The sequence below is a fragment of the Amblyomma maculatum genome, chromosome 5 (assembly GCF_055883805.1).
Source record: "Amblyomma maculatum isolate TAMU_Amacu chromosome 5, ASM5588380v1, whole genome shotgun sequence".
NCBI classification, from domain to species: Eukaryota; Metazoa; Arthropoda; class Arachnida; order Ixodida; family Ixodidae; genus Amblyomma; species Amblyomma maculatum.
Genome location: NC_139348.1, coordinates 161,070,932 through 161,094,348, shown reverse-complemented (window position 1 = coordinate 161,094,348; position 23,417 = coordinate 161,070,932). Strand labels below are relative to the sequence as shown.

The 23,417-nt window shown below is 44.9% G+C and overlaps 1 protein-coding gene across 3 annotated transcripts in view; it reads right to left on the bottom strand.

The window, feature by feature from the left end:
- Positions 1-23,417, bottom strand: part of Ire1 (serine/threonine-protein kinase/endoribonuclease Ire1) — a 62,951-nt gene that overhangs the window by 6,322 nt on the left and 33,212 nt on the right. For 2 of the 3 annotated variants that reach the window (XM_084604870.1, XM_084604871.1), the window contains 4 exons: positions 21,805-21,946; positions 18,695-18,819; positions 14,360-14,483; positions 7,303-7,370 (listed from right to left, as the gene is read on the bottom strand). In XM_084604870.1, the coding sequence (XP_084460996.1) occupies positions 7,303-7,370; positions 14,360-14,483; positions 18,695-18,819; positions 21,805-21,946 (459 nt within the window). Of the gene's footprint in view, positions 1-7,302; positions 7,371-14,359; positions 14,484-18,013; positions 18,196-18,694; positions 18,820-21,804; positions 21,947-23,417 lie in introns of those variants that run through there. The other variant, XM_084604872.1, reaches the window with a different exon arrangement.

The window sequence follows — 23,417 nt, the reverse complement described above, 5'->3', positions numbered from 1 at the left end:
CCAATATATTTTTACAATGGTGTTGATGTACTGGTCCTATATTGGGCCAGACAGTGATAATATAGTGCCAATATTGGGCCAATGCATCACAGTGCCTGGACCAGGGCAATCAGTGCATGCCCATCACAGCTGTGCGGTTGTTCCCGAGACTGGCACCGATCAATAGGTCCATTCGATTCCGCAGCGCTCTCCATACCAGTTCCGTAAAGTTCTGGGGCAGTGCCGCAAGCGTGCAGCGCCAGTTCCAGCAGTTTAGGTGCAGCATCGGCACCGACTGCTTCCTAAACGAATGGTAGAGTGCAGGATAGTCTGTCTGCTAGCCTTGGTGTTGCCAACAAGCTGTGGTCAGCTGTGTGCAACTCGCGTCAACCGACGCCAACGTCTCAGTTAACTTGATGAATTTTAAAATAGTACGTAACGAAGTTTTGCCATTAACCTTCGCCAAGAAAACGGCTACATGTTTCACATCTAAAGTGAACATACGCATACGGTGTGATGCATTCTGATTATATACTTCAGTCAAGACCATGTGCATTTAGATTGCCCGCTACCGCAATTACACATTTATATGCATTTTTTATGCATATAAATGCACAACACATACTTACTGTGACATGCTGTTTGAAAATATTCATGCTCGAGATGATTAGCGCCGTTGATCTGAGCGGTATATACACAGATGATAGGATTCATTCATTCATGAATTGGTGCACAAATAACTATAAAAGCCGACCACATTCATATGGTGGACCAGCTATAGCTGCCACTCACATCAACCGGCGCCAACGTGCCAAATTAGATGAATTTTCAAATAGCACATCACAATGGAGCGTTGACATGAACCAGCCTCGATGCACGTGCACAATGCGACAGCTGGCACAAAGCACACACTTTTACTGATCACGACGGAAGTCAGCATGCATCATAACACATGCACGTGCCTACTTGTTAGACATGGTTTGAAGTATGCATCGTCGTTTCTTTGGTGAACACAGGCCCCGCTTTCGTTGATGAGTTAAATAAAGGGTTGCTTCACTGTTTATCACAACATGCAAGCCATTGTCGCGCAAGCTGTCTGCTTTCATGCAGCTGCTGCAGCTGCACCATTTTAGCGCTGACCGCTAAGTGGTGCATAGTTTTGCATAACTTTTCTTGAACTCGACCTGCACGTCATCTGCACTTATTGAAGCGAACAGCGTCATGCAGAGAGCACCATGCTGCATTGCTAAAACAAATGACAAAGTGCAGCATCACATGAATCAGTTCACGTAGTGCAGGTGAATCGAACGGACCTAATGTTATTTGTTGAAAGCAGGAACGGCTGAAAATGTTGGCGATGTGAGGCATAGAGCCCGCTTCCTGGGGCTGTAGTGGTGAGCAGCCCAAGAATGGGAACACACATAAAGTATATGCCTCCTTGCCTGGTCTAGCACTATCAGCAGCAGAGGCATAACTAAGTGCGCACTCTAGCCCAACCATGCTGGCTCTGGCTCCTCCACGTACCCCATTCCTCCCACTCATAGCCACATCTGGCTGTGCGTCACAAGCCATGGAGGAGGTGATGGTGGCTGCTGCCATAGTCATGTCAGCGCAATCACAAAAAAAAAAAAAGAAAAAAAAAGAAAACATTTTTTTTTGCAGATTCAAATAATGCAGAATTACAGTAAACATTTTCAAGGTGATTTCGTTTACATTTATAGTTCTGGTTTCTATTTTGCATTGCCCTTTCCAGTGTTCGCACAAGAACATAACGTAACAAAAACCTAGACTGTAGTTATTTATTCACACACACAACACCGTGCCGAGTCCCCACTTAGTTCTCCATAGTTAGCGCACCCAACGCAATGCGCACCGAGCTCACACTCGAGCCCACCATGACCATGCCAATGCGAATCACACTCGCACATGCCATTCCCATAATGGCATCTCCCCTCCAGTCTGTGCTGCCAGCATTCTTCTCTCTCCAGCCACCCCTCCGTGTCCCTTACAGTGCCACTCGCGCTGGCCCTTACAAAATTTAATGAAAAAATCCCAGTATTTTATTCACTTTCGTTATAACCAGGTTCAACTATACATGTGTACTAGGTGCGCCATATTATGTGCCCCACCTAAGTGTAATAAAGTTCGCGAATATATACGGTGAGGCCTAGTCCAGGGAATCTAGCTAAGAGCTGTGCAGAGTCGCTTCGACTAGTTTGCAGCATTTTTGTGCATGAAAGTTAATTAATTTGTAAATACTAATATACTAATTAGCTAACTTTTTAGCTGTGCTTTACATCTTGTTTCTCATGTTCTCATATTTGGTTGTAAGAGACATCTCCTCAGACACATTTATATATTGTCTATTTTGCACTGTTGTGCCCTTTCCATTTTCAATTAGGTTTTATGAGACTACTCCTGCCGATGCTTTGTTTGCGATATTTTCGCAGTGTTTTGTTCCCTTCCAATTTCTATATTAGGTTGTATGTAACCACTTCTATCATGGCCCTATTCGGGCTGATAATATCTCTAAATATTTATTTAGAGATCTTATAAGCCCAACTTTTACTTTGACATGTCTATTCAAGCCAATAATTATTTATTTACTTATTTATTCAAATAAGTAAATAGATAATTATTGGCTTGAATAGACATGTCAAAGTAAAAGTTGTAAATCTTCTTGGAAAGCACCTAGCTACCTTATTTCCATCAAGGGAGCGCTTACTAAAGTAATTTGTATACCAGCCGAAACAATACCTGACGCAATGAGAAAAGGTTCCTCATGACGACAGTGGCACTCTAAAGTCCCAGATAACAAAATACGCTTTTCTCTGCAGTGCTTACTCTAACGAAGCTTTTTTTTTTGTTTGTTTGCTTGTAGGCCAATAAGTAGAGCTGCATAAGTTGTAGTGTGACAAAAACAGTGTAGCTAGCTGCTTTTCGAGGCGATCTACAACTTTTCGACTGGCAATTCTTCCCTCAACCCAATCACTTACATATAGCTAATTAGTCTTTATTAATTAATTAAATTTGGGTGATTAAAAGAATAATGAAGATTAGGATAGGTGACTCTGAACATCTCTTAGCTGGTTTTGCTGGGATAGGGCTCACCATATTCTTTAAAACCTTGGTTATATTTAGCCGGGTGCATACATATATTAGCCAATACTAATTAAATGTGCTCCCTAGAATTGGCACAGTGGTTAGGGAGTTTAACTAATGAGCCAGGAGACTCGTGCACATTCCAATGGAGGTGAAACGCAAGGCAAGTATATTAAGAGATGTGCTGGAAAGCCAAGCCTGGTGAGGAACAGGAGAAAAAGGGGACAATGCCAGATGGTCGAAATTATCTAGAGCTCACTGCTATGGCGTCCCTCATAACCCTGGTCGCTTGGGACATTAGATCTCTATAAACCTGCAAATTAGATGCAGTACATTTCTAGCACTTTTGTTATGATTTTCTCTATTAGCGTGGCATTCTTCTGCATTTCTGGAACCGATATGTGTCAATTAAAGAAGTATCTACGTCAGAGTGCTTAAAGACAGCACTCGTAAGCTCCCTTTTCCATGTGAGCAGAGTTTTTCCAATGACAGCAATCATTATCAAAGAACTGTAAACAAGAAATAACTGCATTATCCTTGCTGTCTTACTTCATGCCTGGTAATAATTACAGGCACAGTCGAACCTCGCTATAATGAACATGGATATAGCGAATTGTCAGATAAAACGAAATAAAATCAAAGCTTGGTTGGTCTATGGTTTGTTTCTATGGGAGTTCTTTTTGTATAACGAAAAAAAAATTTCAATATTTGACGCTAAACCGGTTATAACGAAGCAGTTTTTTGCATTAAAACAACAAAAAAAATGTGTAAAGAAGCCGGAAAAAACATAAAAAACAAAATTTTTCAATCAATCGAATCGCCTGCCGCGTAAGTTTGTTTAAATCGCCCGTGCGTTCGCGTGCCGCGTCATTTAATCACACCCCCGCGCACGGTGATCTCGGAGGTCATGAACGCCATGGTGCCATGGCCGGACTCGAGCGGCGCCGCCGAAGTGTTTAAATTGCCTGTGCGTTCGTGTGCCACGGCATCTAGCGGCAGCGACAAAAACTACCGCCAACGGCCATGGCCGGACTCGAGCATCGTCATCGCCGCCGCCGCCGCTGCTCGAGTCCAGCCATGCAACGGCTGACAGGCATGTGACTGACATGCCATCATCATTGCCTCGTCATGGCGTGAGCCTCTACTGCACCTCTGCCACTGCGACCGACCTGTGCGCGCGCGCTACACTTCCCGAGTCCTTTGGCTCCGTCGCGCAAATTGTGCGCGGAGGCAAGATCCCAAATTAGTATTCATTTTTGCTTCCGAGATTTTGTACTTATTGCATTGTGCATTTTCGCACCTTTGCGTTGTCCATATTAGTGCACATTTTGTTTTGTTTTATTTGCAAACTTATTTACAGGAATTTGGGTGCGCACTTTTATAACAAATATCGGATATAACGAAAAATTTTCACGCCCCGCGCTACTTCGTTATAATGAGGTTCGACTGTACAACAAATCATGCTGAGGACACATGAAAAAAAAAAGATTGTTTGCAATATCTCTTGTAACTTTCCATAGCTGCATTTTGTGGAAAAGCATCCCTTTTTATTTTTGTTCTATCGCTATAACTATTGCAATTATTAAGAAATAGTCGATAAAAACTTTCATTATTCGCATCACCTTTGCACCCAAAAATTTGCCATTTGTAAACTTCTATTAAATTTGATTTTATCTGGCCATAATTCACACAAGTCACTTGTATTTATCTTGGCAGTATCCAAGAAATATTTGAGAAATTAGTCGAACCTCGATATATCGAACACGGATATATCGAATTATTGATTATATCGAACACTTTCTATATCACGCCGAAAATCGCATGCATTTTTAATTTTTTATTTCGAACGGCATCGGTTGCCAAATGGATAAATCGAACTCCGCCACCCCAAACCATGTGCACTCTGTTGACAGGAGGCGAGCTTTCCCTCAACGCCCTCGAAGATAGCGGCGGCGCGATGGGCGTTCCCGACTGCTGCGCACAATCGCTGCATACATTGGTCGCGCCGAGGGCGCCATTTGAACGTAGCGGCGTATGCACGCGGCGGCTTGGCCGGGCTAGGGTGGCTAGCCTGATTTAGTTTGTCAACGACTAACCGCGTCTCGGCGCCGCCACTTGTGCTGCGCCAGTCGTTGTTATCGTGTGTGGCCTAGGCAGCCTAGGTGGCCTAGGCCTGTCACGGCGTGGTCGGTGTTGTGATGGCTGCAAACGCGAAGAAGCGGACGACCCTGACATTTTCTGCGAAATTGGAAGTGATCCGCTGCGTTGAAAATGGTGAAAAAAAGTCAAGCGTCGCCGAAGCTTTCAGCATACCGAGGAGCACTTTGAGCACTCTGCTCCCGACTGCAACTGAGGCTGTAGCTGCTTTGGACCTTGTACGCCGCTACTGCGGCGCAATAGAAGGCGCTGGACTATCGCTTGTGGACCGTTTAGACTACGTTGAGGACGCCGTGGTTAAGCACGCGGTTGCCAATTTGAAGCAAGCTACGCTGCTACAGTACTTTAAGCCAAAGGAATAAATACTTTGTTTGAAACTTCAAGTGAGTATTTATTGCACCACTGTGCCACGATTGGTTCATTGATTGATTTGTACTAGTTTTTGACGCGTTTTCTACGTGATTTTGTATATCGAATTCCGGCTATATCGAACTATTTTGCAATCACCGCGCTGTTCGATATATCGAGGTTCGACTGTATATCATTTGATTCGGACAGCAGCACTTACCGAACCATCCCTTTTTTCAAGTTTGTGCGATGGACCTTTGTGTGGTGCCATATTTCCCCTCTTTCATATAAAAACTCTGACACAATAAGGCATTTACTTCACAATTTGCAAAACTCTGTGCCAGTCTCTCAACGCTTAGCTGCCAAGCAAAGTCATCAAGCTGAGGCTATGGATTGCTGGTGACATGGAAAAGAACTGTAGAGAAAACGTGACAGGCAAATGGTACGAGCTGCTGAAAAACCACAAGAACAACAGCTGCAGGGCCGGAGGCTGACCACACTCAAAATGTGCTAAACGCGCTGTTCAACTAGAACGTTGCAGCACTTTAGCATGACCACTGGCTTAAGCCTATAATATTTGAATTCGCGCTGCATACAAAATTTGGATACTATTTGAGCAGCTCTAATTTTGATGGTTCACACATCACCTCCTCTCTTGCTACTGCTTATTAATTCTTATTAGCGAATACCAAGCTATTTCATGAAGGCTCAAGCAACCCTTTATCAGGGTGCAGAGAAATTACTATAACTGTGTTTGCGGCATACACGCTCCCTTGCTTCACCATAAAAGGCATCTGGGAGCACCCCGGCCTTGCCACGATTAATGGATGATTTATACAATATGCAAAACTAAAAACATCCTACTCAACCTTCAAGCTGACTGCCTCTGAAAATGTTTTATCTGCTAGACAGTGTAGGCCAAAGAAAGGATGCTGCCAACAATAAAAGTTCAGCATCCTGCAATAATTCTCTTTTTGAACAACACATGTCAAAACTTCTCTGCCACCTGGATGTCAAGCTCGCGGCTCGTGTCATTTGGCCAAGCTGAAGCAAGACAGGAAGTGAGCAGTCATAAAAGGGTCTGTGAACCAAGTTCTCTCCATGTGGCTATCGTGCCGCTGGAACAACAAAGCTTCTACAAACGATATTACCTGCTTAAGTAAAAACTAATCTGCTGCCTACATTATGGCACTTCCTTGAATCATCGCAACAACTGCAAAGTGGGGAAGATGTGATGTGACATGCATAAACAGCTGCATTAACAGCTGAATGCAGCCTCTCGTAAGTTTTGAAAATCACGAGCACTAGTCACTCAAACTAAGTTTCTTTGTCCAGAATCGCAGGAATGCCTGTAGAGACTTCATCAACAGTAGAATTGTTGAGACAGCCTCAGAAACATTACATGTTACCATCACACGGATGCCAGTGCGAGAGGGACTGCGGGAAATGAGGAGGCAGATAGGTTGGAGCTCATACAAGCCGACCCTACACATCTTTCAGTGGACCTTCACAGATAAGTTAGAAACATTCAGGGGCATATACCAGCCAATGCATAAGACAAACTTTGCAAGGAAGAAGCAACAGCACGGAGGCAGCTTGATGCACACCGAAATATCTATTTGCATAATTATCCAACCACCCGGAGTCGTGCGAAAATGGTATGACAAATGCTCTTAGTAGATGGAAACATTGATGAAGATATTGCAGCTCACTAACCTTGTTACGCATGGCCCTCAGCAGGTCTCTGACGGAGTGGCCCTTGTAAGTGCGGTACTTGCGCAGGTCTGCACAACATAAGAGTCTGCATTAAGCAGTGAACTGAAAGGGCATCTTGTGGCACGTGCAGGAGTTAGTGAAACATCAAACGCTTGAAACAATGCATTAGCGTGTTAAACCATGCAAACAACAGACACTGGTCATGAAAGAGCTGAGTCCTACTTCAAGCCAATGCACAGAGATAATTTCATGCACTTATGCATGCGCATAACAATTATATACATGGCACTACAGTTGGACCTCTTTATAACAAACACCAATACAGCAAATTATTGGTTTTAGCGAAGTAAATACAAACTTCACCATGCTTGTTTTCAGTGAAATTATTCTTTTATGGCAAAACCGAAAAACGTGAGATCTGCCACAATATCGGCTGTAATGAAGAGATATTTCATTCAAGCGAGGCTTGGAACTGGAAAGGCAGCACAAAAAAAGCAAAGTAGGATGCGAAATACAAAATCTTTTAGTCTAGAAAAGTTGCACAAGTTTACAGCATCCGACGCAAAAATGACGAGTTTGACTGGTTGCAACACCCACGATCAGAACATGAGTATTCTAAATGTCCTCAACTATATGTGGCGATGAACGATGGTACCATTTGTCCAACAATCACCATCATAAGGGAGTTTCTCTCCCTTAAGATGATGGTACAGTCAAACCCATTTATAACAATATTGAAGTGCCATGAAAATATCATTGTTATAACCGGATTACACTGAAAAAACAAAGAAAACATTAAAAATACACATTTAATGAGGACGAGGTAGATTATAATTTTTATTTCGTGGCGAGAAGAAACCCGTAAACCCATAATCCAGAAGCGTCTGTTTCACAGCAGTCTGGCCGACATCTTTCCACAGGGCATCCAACTGTTGAACATAGTGCAGCGGAAGGTTCTTAGCAAAAACAAAGTCCCGCAGGGAGTCAATCATTCTCAAAGCCTCATGGTGAGACACAACCTGCACAGGTTCAAGTTCATTGTCATCGCTACAGTCACACCATCCTCCGCGCCGGTGACTGCTGTGACTATAGCCTCGTCTGTCGACTCTTCATCTGTTGCAACTCTATCATTGGCATGTAAAAATTCCTCAAGTCCCGATGCGTCGCCATCACTGCTGCTCACTGTGGACCAAAGTTCAGTTATCACTGTGCCGACAGAAGCTTCGCGACCTTCCATGTCGCCAGCATATCCAGCGAAGCCACCTTCCTGATGCAGTTCATGATGGTGGAGGAGTTTACTTCTGCCCATGCTTTAAAAATGAACTGCACTGCCATCAGGAGCGAGATCTTCATGTCTGGCAAAGGTCAGCTTTCTCAGACAAAAGGTTCAGCACGAGCCTGCGCTCAAAACACGTCGGCAATACAGTGCCTTGAAGCAAGCAATCACGCCTGCATCCATAGGCTGCAAGCCTGCAGTGGTGCTGGGTGGGAGGAAAAACCTTCCACATGCGAGAGCTTCTGAGCTGTTTGGTGTGCAGTGCAAGCGTCCAGCACCAATGCCACCTTCCTGCCTTCGTACTGCAGCCACTGATCAAACTCAACCAGCCACTCGCGGAAAAGTTTGCACGTCATCTATGCTTTCCCATTATGATGGTAACGAACAGGGATCCTCACGGCAGCACGGAAACAGCGGGGATTCTTGGATATCCCTATGATGAAAGCGGAGAACTTGTTGCTGCCATCCATGTTGGCACACAAGAAAATGGTCACGCACAATTTTGCTTTGCTTGCCACCCTCGCAAGGATCGCCTTTGACAGCGTGCGTCTTTGATGGTAGCATCTGGAAAAGCAGCCCAGTCTCGTCCCTATTGTACGTACAAGTCCCGGTCCGTGTATGCTTTTCGGATGCAAGGCAGTGTTTTCTCAAGCCACTTCGGCCTAGAGTCGGCATTGAGCGATCCTGCTTCACCCACGACTGCCTTGTAGACGATTCCATGTCTCTCCTTGAACCACTGTATCCAACCACCACCAGGCTGGAAATCAAGTGTTGCGCAGGAGGTATGCGAAATGCTTCGATTTCTCAGCTAAAATCTGGCCACTAATTGGCAGGTTCACTGCACAGGCGTTCAAGGACCACTAGTAGAGCAACTGTTCTGCATCTTTGTAGGCCCTGTGTCGAACCCTTTTCCAACCGTCGTCCATTGCATGGGCAGCGCTGGCATCTCTTTCGTTCCCAAATCTTGAGCATGCTGCGAATGATTGTCGACACTGTCGGTTGCATCAGGACATACTTGCACACTTTTACGTCATCCTTGTGCTCACTCGTACAATGTTCCGCTTAACTTCTAGCGGTATTGCCATTCACTTCCTCTTCTGCGCCTAAAGGAGGATCCTCCATTGCTGTTCGCAGAAAATCCAACGCCACCAAGATCGTGGTAACGATGATGGCACGCTAGGAGAACCATGCTACAAAGACACGTGCACGAATGCTGGCACCTGCCAAAACAGATGTGCAAATGCGAAGCGGGAGCCTAGATAAAGCAAATAGGGGAAGATAGTGCAGCGCACCACTGCCAGCACACACTCAGAATAGACTGCTCCACTGTACAGAGGCAGAGAAGACGCAAGTGGCCTAGGCCACGGGCGCTCTAGGGGGAGCACTCAAAGCTCTCCCTCAGAATGGCCGTGCCTCCCCCGCGTCTTCGCGGCATGTCCTGGCGCATTCGACTAACGCATAATGTGTTTTGTCCCGATTTCTTTTCTTTCTTTTTTTATTGTCGCTGCATCGGCGTTGTCGCCGTCTCCGTGTACGCGAGCGTTTTTGTGGTCACCGCGTTTCAGCGTTTTTGTTGACTTTCAGTGACTATATTTGGTTGTTATAACCGATAATATATTATGACACCATTGTAATAAGCGGTTTATTTTGCCACAGAACACATGGCAAACTTGACAGTGCAGCGGCTGCCCATTGTTGTATCCGATGTATTGTTAAAACTGGTATTGTTATATGTGGGTTTGACTGTATGTCCCTTTTCTTCTGTAGGCCTACAGGGAAGTGCCCAATGACACTACGGGGGTGGCTCCCTTCCAGCTGCTTTACGGTCGACAACCGACAGGCCCACTAGTTATTATGAAGCTGGCGTGGACATGCGAAGCAAACGTGCCCCCAGCCCTAGCGACATCCCCATCGGAATACATAAAGCAGTTACAAACGCATTTAAGGCAAGCAGCAGAGACAGCTGAGTTGATTTTCACTCCCACCCTCTTCCCTTCCCTTGAACCGAGAACGATTCCATGAAAACTGAAGATTGTTTTACGTATGCAAAGTTCCAAGTTTTATACCATAATACACATCAAGTCACTGCATGCAGACTGTACAAATTCTCATGGCTGGGAGAAATAAGCCGCGCATAATGTTCCGGAGGTGCCACCGCACAGCACTGACTAGCCGATATGATGCGTTGTTTTGACGAAAACGCCACACACATACATGCCTGCATGGCACAGCGTGCAAAAAGTTTGGCTGCCAACAGTGCAGTGCAGCATATTTGGAAAATACAGCACTTCGTCTGCTCTGTGGAGCTGGACAAAACTTAAGATCACGTTTGAAGACTTCGTTTAGGCCAACTGGCCGTGGCACCCAAGCTGACAGATAAGGAAATTGTGTGTTGCATTGTGCTGCCTGAGGAGGACAGCAGCAGCGACAACAAAGATGGTCAGCGGAGTGAAGAACTGCTGACAAGCAGTGTAGTCACCTTGGAGATTGTTGGCTGGATTCAAAGTTACTTAAAGGGACACTAAAGAGAGAAAGGAAGTGGGTTTGCATCGATAGAATGCCAGTTCCTGGTTACAAAAATACCACTCTTACTGAAAACAGAGCTGTTATAAGGTAGTAAAGAAGAATAACAGAAATACAGGTATCGCCACCACAGCCAAACGGCCGAGCCTCGCAACTACAAACCACGTGACGCGCTAGGGATCCCGGAGGCTGACAAATGCGAATTACGTTGCATGTTTGAATGCGGTAGTACGTTTTTTCTCAAAGATGATAACACGCTTTTATCATACGTAAACGACGGCGAAAAGACAACGTAAATGTTGCAAGGCAAATACAAAAAATATACTTGGAGGCGCCACAGGCGCCCACTTCAGTTTTGGTTATGTTTCGGCTCAGGCATTTCGTGCGCACTCGGATAGTTTGTTTGAGCGCCTGAATTACGAACTTGGAGCAACAGATGCGCCTGGCTCGTTCACATTTGAGCATTCGGAGGCACAAGCGAGCGAAATCCGCTACCGCCGACACACTCCTTCGTTCACACTTCTGCGCCAACATATCGCCGCCGTTGCCGCTTCGACTGCGACCTGACCGCTTGATTGCAGCTACGTACGCCACGAAAAGCATACATATGCTAAGTACCGAAGGAAAAACGCATTATCATTCAATTGTTCACTAATTCATGGCACATCTGACCAACATATACTGCGTCAACAAGACCTTCAACGTGCAATTTGCAGGCGTCGTAAACAGAAGGGGCATACTTGCCGCTCATACCAAGGAGAGCGTCGATATATTGCGCTCGTCGCCCGGCGAAAAAAAGGGCCTCGGGTAAAAAGTAAAAACTAAAAATAACGAAGCACCAGAAATACATTACAAAAGGTTAAAAAAAAAAAAATTCCAAAAGCGGTAAGGCTCGAACTCGCTACTACTTGCTCCGTAACGTTCGGCGCTAACCGCTCGGCTACGCCGCGCCACGGGAACCTTGAAAATATTTCTAGTTTTTATGTCATGACCCGATTTACAATAAAGAGTTTCTGCTGCCGGTCTAAACATTACAACTTCTTGATCATCGGCGCATGCTGCCTGCTCTCACGTCTTGCAACTAATGTTCTGGATGCCCATGCGCACTATATTGTGCACTGGATCCATTTTAACATGTGGAATTTCACAGCGCTGGCAAATGTAGTGGCGCCGGCACTTCGGTCATGTTCTGCTACCGTGGACGTAATTTTCGCTGAACACGGAGCTGTAGCACAAACCTTGAAGGAAAAAAGTGCGACGAAGCTTCAAAACTGACAAGCGCAGCAGCGAGGACACTATTTTGCTGGTAACTAAATCTTATTTGTATGTAAACATGTCAGGAAGCGTTGCGATGACCGAGGGCTCGGTTTGTTTATACACAGTGCAAGAAGGAGCGCAAAAGCTTGAGAAACATGTAAAGTATTGTGCATTACAAGCGCTCTATGTTTTTTTTTTTTTTTTTCTTCCTTTATGGGCCCATCGCTCGGTAAATTACTCTCTTCATCGTTTTATTTATTTCGGCTGAGGCCGTCATTGCGAGTACGCTGTAGCCAAGCTGACCCTTGAGGGATGCGACGCCGTGGGCCGCGCCGGCTCGCTAGCTATCACGGAGTCTCCGCTTACGTCATAGTGTGCGTCACTCAACTCCAACTACGTAGTTGGAGGCCACAGTTTGAATTCGACCGGCGGGAACAAGAAAAAACCTCAACTTCTTATCGCAATATCTCGGCAATTATTCGATTTTTTGCTGCCGGATATGCGGCGACAGTGTCACCAAATGTAGTTTATTAGATTTTCATACCATCTTTGGCTCTCTTTAGTGTCCCTTTAAAGAAACTCCAACGACCAAAACTACCAAGGTAGAAAGCGTAGGCACTGTGGAAAATTTCATTCTTCTCAATGCTGTGAAAAGCCACGACATGATGATCATTTCATTCTTCAAATAAATGAGAATGTAGACCTGCTTTGCCAAAGGAAATTGCTGCTTTAAATTAACCTTAACCTTCCTAGGATCCGGCTTCATTATTACTTTCTTTTTAAGTGCCACAAGCAAACAGGTAAGGATTATCTTGCGTATCCTGGATTTAAAGCCTAGAATACCGCATTTTGGTATCAAACTCTTTCATGAGCCCAACTGATGACTTCTCACTGGCAATTTTTATGTCTACTGTATTGTTACAATAATGGCTGCGTTTGGGGAAGTCGGTCAGCCATGTTGATTGTGAAAGCGCAAAAAAACATGGACAACAGCAGAAGACAGACACACGAGCACTTACTTCCAACTGAATTTATTTCACGTGGGAAGCAGAATTTTTATGTCTTCTGTTGTTGTCCGTGCATTTTTTGCGCTTTCACGATCAACATGTATGGTTACAATGAATATTGGACATAAAAAGCTAATTAATTGTCCCAGTGCTGATTTGTTATAACGAGATTGAACTGCACTAGCATCAGTCGCAGCAAATTTCTATTCCTTGCAACTGGCTCTGCATTTGCATAAAAAAATTATTAAAAAAAGGATTCTACTCTACGCTGAAACAGTTTTTGCCCACATCACCCACTGAACACTCGGTACCAAGTGTAGTTCCACAACGCAAGTCGTGGCAGAGATGTATCTAGCTACTTCCTCGAACCAATACAGGAGATAGGGTTTTCTTCAAGAAGCAAAACAAGTTGGTCACCTTGGTAAAGAAACAAGATGGGCACAGAACACTCAAATGAATTTAATTAGCCATGATTATTACATATATGCATGTGTGAATGGATTCAAACTAACGTTACACAGAATAAAGAGAACAGCAACACCTAGCACTCTATAAAGTGGTCAATTCATTTCCGAAAGCCCATGTTACTGCCTGCCCAGTGCCTCCTGCATTCCTAGCATTGTTACCAACCGGTTTATTTAGCGCGAGAACATTTGTACGCTCGCCATTTAACCTCCTCACATCTGTAGCCTGTACATTATTAAACTGCACACTTCGATTTTCCCACCTTAGTGACTCTGCCATTCGTTGCCCTACTGTCCCAAACTAGCCCATTAGTCCACCTTTGACTACTGCTCATAAATCACAAGAGGCATTTCCCATTCCTACCTGCCTGGCCTAGGCATAAAAATATGCCCCTATATGCCCTTGAAAACGATATCAACAGGACGCCCCATACCAATCCTCTGTAATATAAAATACCGGACGGTGAACACCAAATTGGCTGCACTGGCCTCGCGAAACCGGTCGTACATGACCGCAATCCAAGGCACACCTTTCTGTAGCTCCTCAGTGATGTGGTCCCGCCAGTCGCCACGTACCACCTCGAAGCCACCCCGCTCAAGGCGTCGCACCACGGGGCTGTCTATTGGCTCTTTCTCAATACGGTCACTGACGTCCTGCAAGCCATTAGCGGTCACTCCCGATGCTGCCTTTGGGTCACAGGCAAGTCGCAAGGCTGCCACAAATCCGTCAACAAATCAGGTTTTGTCACGCAGGTTCATCACAGCTCAGCACATTACTGCGCCATAACAGCATGAATGCACAGCTGAGCTAACAGTCAAACTAAAGCTGCGACGAGTTGACAGCTGGTTTGCAACGGTTCATTGCATCAGATGACAGACTAATTCTTTTTTTTTTAATATCCACAGGTTATGCTCCCTTGAAGATTAGTTCCAGAAATAAGAAACCAAACATGAGTGGAGTATCGTGGAAGTACACTGAGAGCTTTTCGAGAGGAAAGGCATGCCCCCTGTGCAGCCATTCCAAGTGAAGAGATAGTACGACCGACAATCAGGACAGCACACAAAAAGACCAGCTCGCGACAGTCAAAACACACCTTTTTGAGTTGTCACCTTAGGTCGCAACAATTTATGGGCAAGTTTCTGAAGTAAATGCAAAGGATCATGGGAGAATCCTCTGCTACCGCTACTTCTGCTTCTTAATTCTTATCTTTGCTCAACTTGATGTCACTTATTCTACAAATTTAAGTCAGCAGTCTAAGCACAAATAAGTTTGCAAAGTAAGCTATACAACACAGAGACTGAGCATACTGCAATGGAGCTGGGAGAGGAAGTTCGAACAGGAAGTGGCGGCCCTAAACAATTCTCCCATGATCCTTTGTGTTAACATTGAAAATGCACCTCACCTATTGAAATGGGATGCTAACTAATTAAACTCCTCTAGGCCATCATTTTCAAACAGTTGTGCTTCCTACCCTGTGGTCATTGCAAGAAAAGAAAGGCTACAACTAAGGCATTTCAATGCAAAGTCAAAATAAAGTACCAGCATAAATAGGCTGCCAATTAAAAAAAGAAAAGACTTTCACTGCAGTACAGAGACTGCAAAGTATACGCAGTGCCTGGTGTCATCGACGGTACCGGAACCATGAAAGAATGCAAACATTATTCTCATTCATAAGAAAGGGGACTCTAAGGACCTTAAAAATTACAGACCGATCAGCTTACTGTCTGTTACGTATAAGGTATTTACTAAGGTAATCGCTAATAGAATCAGGACAACCTTAGACTGCAATCAAGCAAAGGATCAAGCAGGTTTTCGGAAACTGTACTCTACTATCGATCATATCCATACCATCAATCAGGTGATAGAAAAATGCTCGGAATATAACCAGCCCTTATACATAGCATTCATTGATTACGAAAAAGCATTTGACTCAGTTGAAACCTCGGCGGTGATGCAGGCATTGCGAAATCAGAGGGTAGACGAGCCGTACGTGAAAGTGCTGGAAGATATATATAGTGGCTGCACAGCAACCATAGTTCTGCATAAAGAAAGTCACAAAATTCCCACAAAGAAAGGTGTTAGGCAAGGACGCACAATCTCCCCAGTACTATTCACAGCTTGCTTAGAGGAAGTATTCAGAGACTTGAAATGGGAGCAGTTAGGGATAAGGGTAGATGGAGAATACCTTAGTAATCTGCGATTTGCTGATGACATTGCCTTGCTAAGCAACTCGGGGGATGAACTGCAAATATTGATTGGTGACCTAGACAGGAAAATTAGAAAGGTAGGCTTGAAAATCAATATGCAGAAGACTAAGGTAATGTTCAACAGCCTCGGAAAGGAACAGCAGTTTACATTAGGTAGCGAAGTACTGGAAGTAGTAGGCGAATATGTCTACTTAGGACTGGTAGTAACTGCAGACCCGGACCATGAAAAGGAAATAGAATAAGATTGGGACGGAGCGCATTTGGCAAGTACTCGCAGATTATGACTAGCAGCTTACCAGTATCGCTCAAGAGAAAAGTATACAACAGTTGCATCTTACCTGTACTCACCTATGGGGCTGAAACATGGAGGCTAACCAAGAGAGTTCTACTTAAGTTGGGGACAACCCAGAGGGCTATGGAATGAAAAATGGTAGGAGTAACATTAAGAGATAGGAAGCGTGCAGAGTGGGTCAGAGAAATAACTCAAGTTACTGACATTCTAGTGGAAATTAAGAAAAAATGGGCATGAGCAGGACATGTAGTGCGAAGAGAGGATAACCGATGGTCGATTAGGGAAATTAAGAAGAAATGGGCATGGGAAGGACATGTAGTGCGAAGAGAGGATAACCGATGGTCGATTAGGGAAATTAAGATGGTTTGGTTTGGTTTGTGGGGTTTAACGTCCCAAAGCAGCTCAGGCTATGAGAGACGCCGTAGTGGAGGGCTCCGGAAATTTCGACCACCTGGGGTTCTTTAACGTGCACTGACATCGTGTGCTGTGCGATGTCAGTGCACGTTAAAGAACCCCAGGTGGTCGAAATTTCCCCAGGTGGTCGAAATTTCCGGAGCCCTCCACTACGGCGTCTCTCATAGCCTGAGCTGCTTTGGGACGTTAAACCCCACAAACCAAACCAAACCATCTTAATTTCCCTAATCGACCATCGGTTATCCTCTCTTCGCACTACATGTCCTGCCCATGCCCATTTCTTCTTAATTTCCCTAATCGACCATCGGTTATCCTCTCTTCGCACTACATGTCCTGCTCATGCCCATTTTTTCTTAATTTCCACTAGAATGTCAGTAACTTGAGTAAGAAGAAATGGGCATGAGCAGGACATGTAGTGCGAAGAGAGGATAACCGATGGTCGATTAAGGAAGAAATGGGCATGAGCAGGACATGTAGTGCGAAGAGAGGATAACCGATGGTCGATTAGGGAAATTAAGAAGAAATGAGCATGGGCAGGACATGTAGTGCGAAGAAAGGATAACCGATGGTCGATTAGGGAAATTAAGAAGAAATGGGCATGGGCAGGACATGTAGTGAGAAGAGAGGATAACCGATGGTCGATTAGGGAAATTAAGAAGAAATGGGCATGAGCAGGACATGTAGTGCGAAGAGAGGATAACCGATGGTCGATTAGGGAAATTAAGAAGAAATGGGCATGGGCAGGACATGCAGTGCGAAGAGAGCATAACCGATGGTCGATTAGGGAAATTAAGAAGAAATGGGCATGAGCAGGACATGTAGTGCGAAGAGAGGATAACCAATGGTCGATTAGGGTGACAAACTGGATTCCAAGGGAAGGAAAGCGTAGCAAGGGGCGGCAGAAAGTTAGGCGGGCGGATGAGGTTAAGAAGTTTGCAGAGGTCAAGTGGATGCAGCTAGCACAGAACCGGGTTAAGTGGAGAAATATGGGAGAGGCCTTCGCCCTGCAGTGGATATAGTCAGGCTGATGATGACGATGACAGAGACTGCAGGGCAAAGGCCTCTCCCATACTCCTCCAATTAACACAGTCAATGCCGGGAAAGAGAAGGAGGCAAGTATTTGTCCGCACACACCTCAGTACACGGTGCAGGCACCGTGTGCCAATCTGCAGTAAAGGCCCACACAAAACACACAATTTTGTGGCCACTTCTGGTGAAACCACTTATGTTTAATTGTGTTAGATAGTGTGCGAAAATAAAATGAGCAGCCTTGTATTTTCCCAAGTACACATTTAATTCAACAGAATTTTGCTTTTGACCACCGTAACCAGCAACAGCTACTTTGGCTTTGGCCGAACTGCATTGATCGGCTGCTTAATCGATGACGTGAGCGGTGCTAGTGCAGCCTCTGATGGCGATGCTGGCGATTAAGGTGCAGCTGCAGATTCCTCACTGCCGGTATTGCAAAAAAAAAAAGTTCTTAGGCAGGCAGAGGTCACTTACTGGGAAATCTAGGACTGTGATCCTACAATCGGACACTAGGGCTTCTCTTTCTCTCTTCCCATTTCCACTTCCACCTTTCTCTACAGCACGGTTCAGGTGTCCACAGAAATAAGTGTGACAGATACTGTGCCTTTCCCTTCCTGTGAACCAATTATTATTATTTTTAGGTCAGAAATTGCAAATCTCCCAGGCAAATCGGGAGGGTTGGCAGGTACACTCGTAGCAGCCGAAATTTTGTTCGAGTTAGAGTCACTGTAGTAAGGATTGATTGTACAATGGTGCCTTTCACACTTAAAACCCGTACATCCGGTTGCAACTTTAAATAAATTTTGTTTCGCACTGGATTTGACGCTGACACTTGCTCAGTCCATTCAAAATTGGGCATGCAGAGGGGGAGGAGGTCACACAAGAGAGGAAAAGAAGTGACACGTCTCAAGAGTGGCCGTACTTGAAAGAAGTCAAGCTGCCGCTTGGGTTCCCAAAAGACGGGGTGCTTGACCACAGCGGACACCGAGGGGCGTTCCTGGGGTTCTGTGCACAGCATCTGCTCAATCAGCGACTGGCCCAGGGCACCTGCAGAGGCACGACTTATCTTCATCCAAGCCTGTCTGACAAACTGATGGTTACTCAGTGACGATCGCCAAGGTGACAGTCACACCTGCAGAGGCACGACTTATTTTCATCCAAGCCTGTCTGACAAACTGATGGTTACTCAGTGACGATCGCCAAGGTGACAGTCAAACACGGATAAGATGGCACAGCCCCATAGGGAGACGTGCTCCTCAAAAATTTTGTTTTTCTACTGCTGGGTGAATGAAAACTATATCCCTTTTAGAGATAGCAAGCCAGCCTATTCCACTGCCCTTAGATCTGATCCTGAAGGTACATGTTCCTGGAACAATCCCTTTTGGAGATGGCAAGCCAGCCTATTCCACTGCCCTTAGATCTGATCCTAAAGGTACATCCTCCTGAAACACTTGTTCTCCTAATATTAATTCTAGATGAATGAAAACTGTATCCCTTTTGGAGATGGCAAGCCAGCCTATTCCACTACCCTCAGATGTGATTATCCTGAAGGTGCAAGCTCCTTAAACACTTTGTTCTCCTAAGATTAACTCTAGATGATTGAGAACTGCATTCCTTTTGGAGCTAAATATACTTTCACAACTGTTTTTTCTAGTTTTAAAGTAACTCGATGCTTTCCTGTTCAAAAAGCCATGCTTAAGTGAAAAACAATACAGCCATTGGACATGGCAGCAAGCATGACAGAGCAGTCTTATTATTCTTGTCTCCAACACTCCACTGTGTACAACTGAGCAAATTAATAATGTTCCCTTAGCAGTCATCATTTTGAGATAGCTTTATAGGTAACTGGTGAGTCGTTTTCAGAGGCTGGTACCTAAATATTGAAAAGTTTAGAGCCTTAAAAATGTTTTCAATGGCCAAAAAGCCTAAATAGCTGCGTTCTACACTCTAGGATCGCATATGCCAAACTGCCTCCTGATGTGACTAAAATCGGTACATGACGTCTTGTATGCAAAAGCCATGTTTGGTTACAAAAATCAGAAATGGCGAGAAATAAGACTGGAAAACGATAAAAAAAAATTCCAATGACAGTCGAGAGAAACATGACTGGAAAACGATATAGTTCAATAAAAGAGCTCATTATAGCGATGGCCCTACTGTCCCAACTAGCCCATTAGTCCACCTTTGACTACTGCTCATAAATCACAAGAGCCATTTCCCATTCATACCTGCCTGGCCTAGGCATAAAAATATGCCCTATATGCCCTTGAAAACGATGCAACAGGACGCCCTGTACCAATCCCGCCCGCCCGCTTGCTTGCCTGATTGGTCTGATCTGATTGGTCCTTCCCCGAAGTCGCCCGATGGCCATTGCTATACTCTGTTTCATACATCAGGTGCAATGCAGCGAAAGCTACGCAAGAAAAAAAAGGAGGCGCATTACTACGCGCTTGTTTTGTAGCCGAGTGGTTTCTACGGAAACGGGCTCTATTACGAGCATACACGTTTGAAATAACTTGCTTCGCATGCCTGGACATCTTCGCAGTGCAGATCTTACAGAAAAAATCCGTTGTGAAGAGGCAGTCGAACAAAAACGACAAACAAAACATTCAAATTCACCGAATCCAATCCATTCTTCCTAAAAAAGGTGCTTTTTATGAAGTTGATGGCAAATGTAAGCTGTATTAAGCTTGCAGACAAAGCAACTATTATTTCCTCTCATCAAGAGCAGGCACTATTTTCATCGCGGATGCGGGGAGCACAAACAAGAGCTCTAGCTTTGGCAGTGTTGCACTCGATGTATGAAACTGAGTATAGATTATCGTGGTTAGTGACTATTTTGCTCGATATGTAGAGACATTTGCGCTCGTTTCTACCAAAGCAGCTGATGTGTCGAACTTTCTATTACATCAGATCATTCTTCACCACAGCGCTCCCCCAGTGATCATCAGTGACCACGGTCAACAGTTCACTGCAGGTATTGTAGAAGAACATTTGTGGCTCTGTGGCTCCAAATACCATCATTTTACTACTTACCATCCTCAGACAAATGGCCTTATCGAGCACCTAAACCAGACTCTCATCAACATGATGTCCATGTACACAGCATCAGATCATAAGAACTGGGACTCCATCCTGCCATATGTGACTCACGCATACAACACACCTAAGCATGAAATGACGAGATATTCTCCTTTTTTCTTTCTCTGCGCACACTTACCATCAACCTTCCTGGACAGAGTTCTTCCATTTCCGTGCACGATGACCCATCCAAGTCACAACATCTCTGTCTAGCTGAAGAAGCATGTCGTCTTGCTCATTTGCGAACCATCGCCTCCAAAGATCATACAAAAGTCCGATATGATGCAGCTCATGCTGCAGTCACTTACAAACCCTGAGAATTGGTTTGGCTTTCGATGCCACCACTGCGACGCTGCGGTCTATGTCAAAGGTGCTTGTGGCAATACGCCGGACCTTTTGTTGTTTTAAGACGGCTGAGTGACGTCACCTATGTTATCACTAAAGCGACATCGATGAATCACTGCTCACGGAAGACACAGCTGACTCATGTGGCACAGCTGAAACACTGCAATCCTGGAGCGTGTTGACTCGCTCGAGGACGACCTTTGTCTGCCCAGGGGACAACTGTTATGCCAGTTACACTGCGCTGTGCATGAGGAAGAGAAGGACAAGGTGGAAACGCATGGACAAGCCTGACTCTGGACTGTTTTTTGCATTTATACATTCCCCGCCTACGCTGTAAATAATGATAAATAACAAACTCACCCTTGCAACAATATCATCGATAGCAGAGTGGGAGAGTGTTTGGAGCATCCGGAATTCTGCATACTGTACACAATGCAACCCGGTCAGGGGATTTTATAAATTTGCATCATATTGAAACTCGTATCAGCGGGATTCTAATGTATATGGTAACACCGACTCGGTTGAGCTCCCATTAACAACTATCGCTATAAAAGCACAGATAGGAAAGGCCACAGCGCATGTTCGTGGCTTCCCATGAGGCGGTACCTTGCGTCCCAGCCTCCGACAGGATGTGGCGGCCATGCTTGATGTTGGCCTGCCGCTCCAGGGTGTCCCCAAAGGGGTGTCGGCCACCACTCAGCACGTAGTAGAAGACACAGCCCAACGAGAAGACGTCCACTGCCTTTGTCTGTGCAGGCAAAACAACAAACAGGACAGATAACAACACGGTCACTTCGATTCAACATAAAGAGGCAACTCGGGAGGTTTTTCAAGGCTCAGATATATAAATGAAACTTGGGTCTTTCCCTTCGTTCCCAATTACATCCACCAAGTTTGGCAAACATGTGCCATCTCAATGCTGTGCAAACCAATTTTAATTTTTTGACGTCTCCCTGGCCTCAGCTCAGACCAGTTTTACAAACAACAAACATTGTGTCTGTAACACCAAATGTGCTACCTGCAACCACAATGACTGCTCTCTGGTTCTAGAACAAGATTTTGGTGATTGCATATCAGGTTTTCCCAGGCATTTTGTGAAAAAAGAGACATCATTTGCAGTCGCTATTTCAGCCATTCAATGTGAATACAAATGTTCTACAAATAATATTGGTGATGATATCTCTACATCAAACAGATCACTGACCTTGTCCACAAAGTGAGTTTCAGTACTGGCTCACTGTTTTTGCCTTTGAAGAAAAGTTCCAATCAGCATTTTCAAAAACAGTGTATTGTGTGAAGTGTAAGGAATGCAAAGGAATCAGCAAACCAGATATTTGAAGAACCCCTGGAGTTGGCATTTCTGGCATTACAGCAAAATACAAAATGAGGAGGGTCATACCTAAGGCAGCAAATACAAAGTTCAGCACTCAGGTGCACTTTTGGAGTTGATGCTGTGACGCACTCCTAACCTGCTGATATTGGCAATGTGGGTACCGCTTTGTGTTGCATCTTCAATTCACCTAAGTGAGCTGTTAATTACCAAATTGAAAGTCTAGGTAGGTTTCTCTTTGGCAATTCTCACCACTGTGCGTGACATGACTTATGCTATGCTTATTTCGAATCCTAGTTTTCTTCAAATGTTTCTAGCTATACATTATGTATTAACTCTTCTCCCGTATTTTGCTTTCGGGAACAAGTGATGGCAACTTTCTATCATTCCTTGGTAGCAGTCACCGTGTATGTGAAAGGGGCCAGATCATCGCAGGATGATGTAGCTGCGGTGTTTGGAAGGCGCTCAAAGCGATGTATGAGGCGTCGTTGTTTAGCCTGCTCGAATTTTCGACAGACTTGAAGCAGAGTCGACGGTGGAGCAATCCATGCAGAACAGGATGTTGAACGCATCATCCACAATGCCCTTGAGGATATGGCCTACCTTGTCATTTTCCGTCATTGAGCAGTTGACCTTGCGACACAACGCAAGCACGTCTTGAATATACGCAAGGTAGGACTCCGTGGAGGATTGGATGCGAGATGAAAGTTCTGTTTTTGCTGCGACAGCTCGACCAATGGGCTTCCCGAACAGGTCCTGAAGCTTTTGCTTACAGATTGCCCACGTCACCACCTCTTGTTCGTGATTTTGGAACCACGTGCGAGCGGTTCCTGCCAAATAGAAAATGATGTTGGCCAGCATAATGATCGCGTCCCAGTGGTTGTTCTTG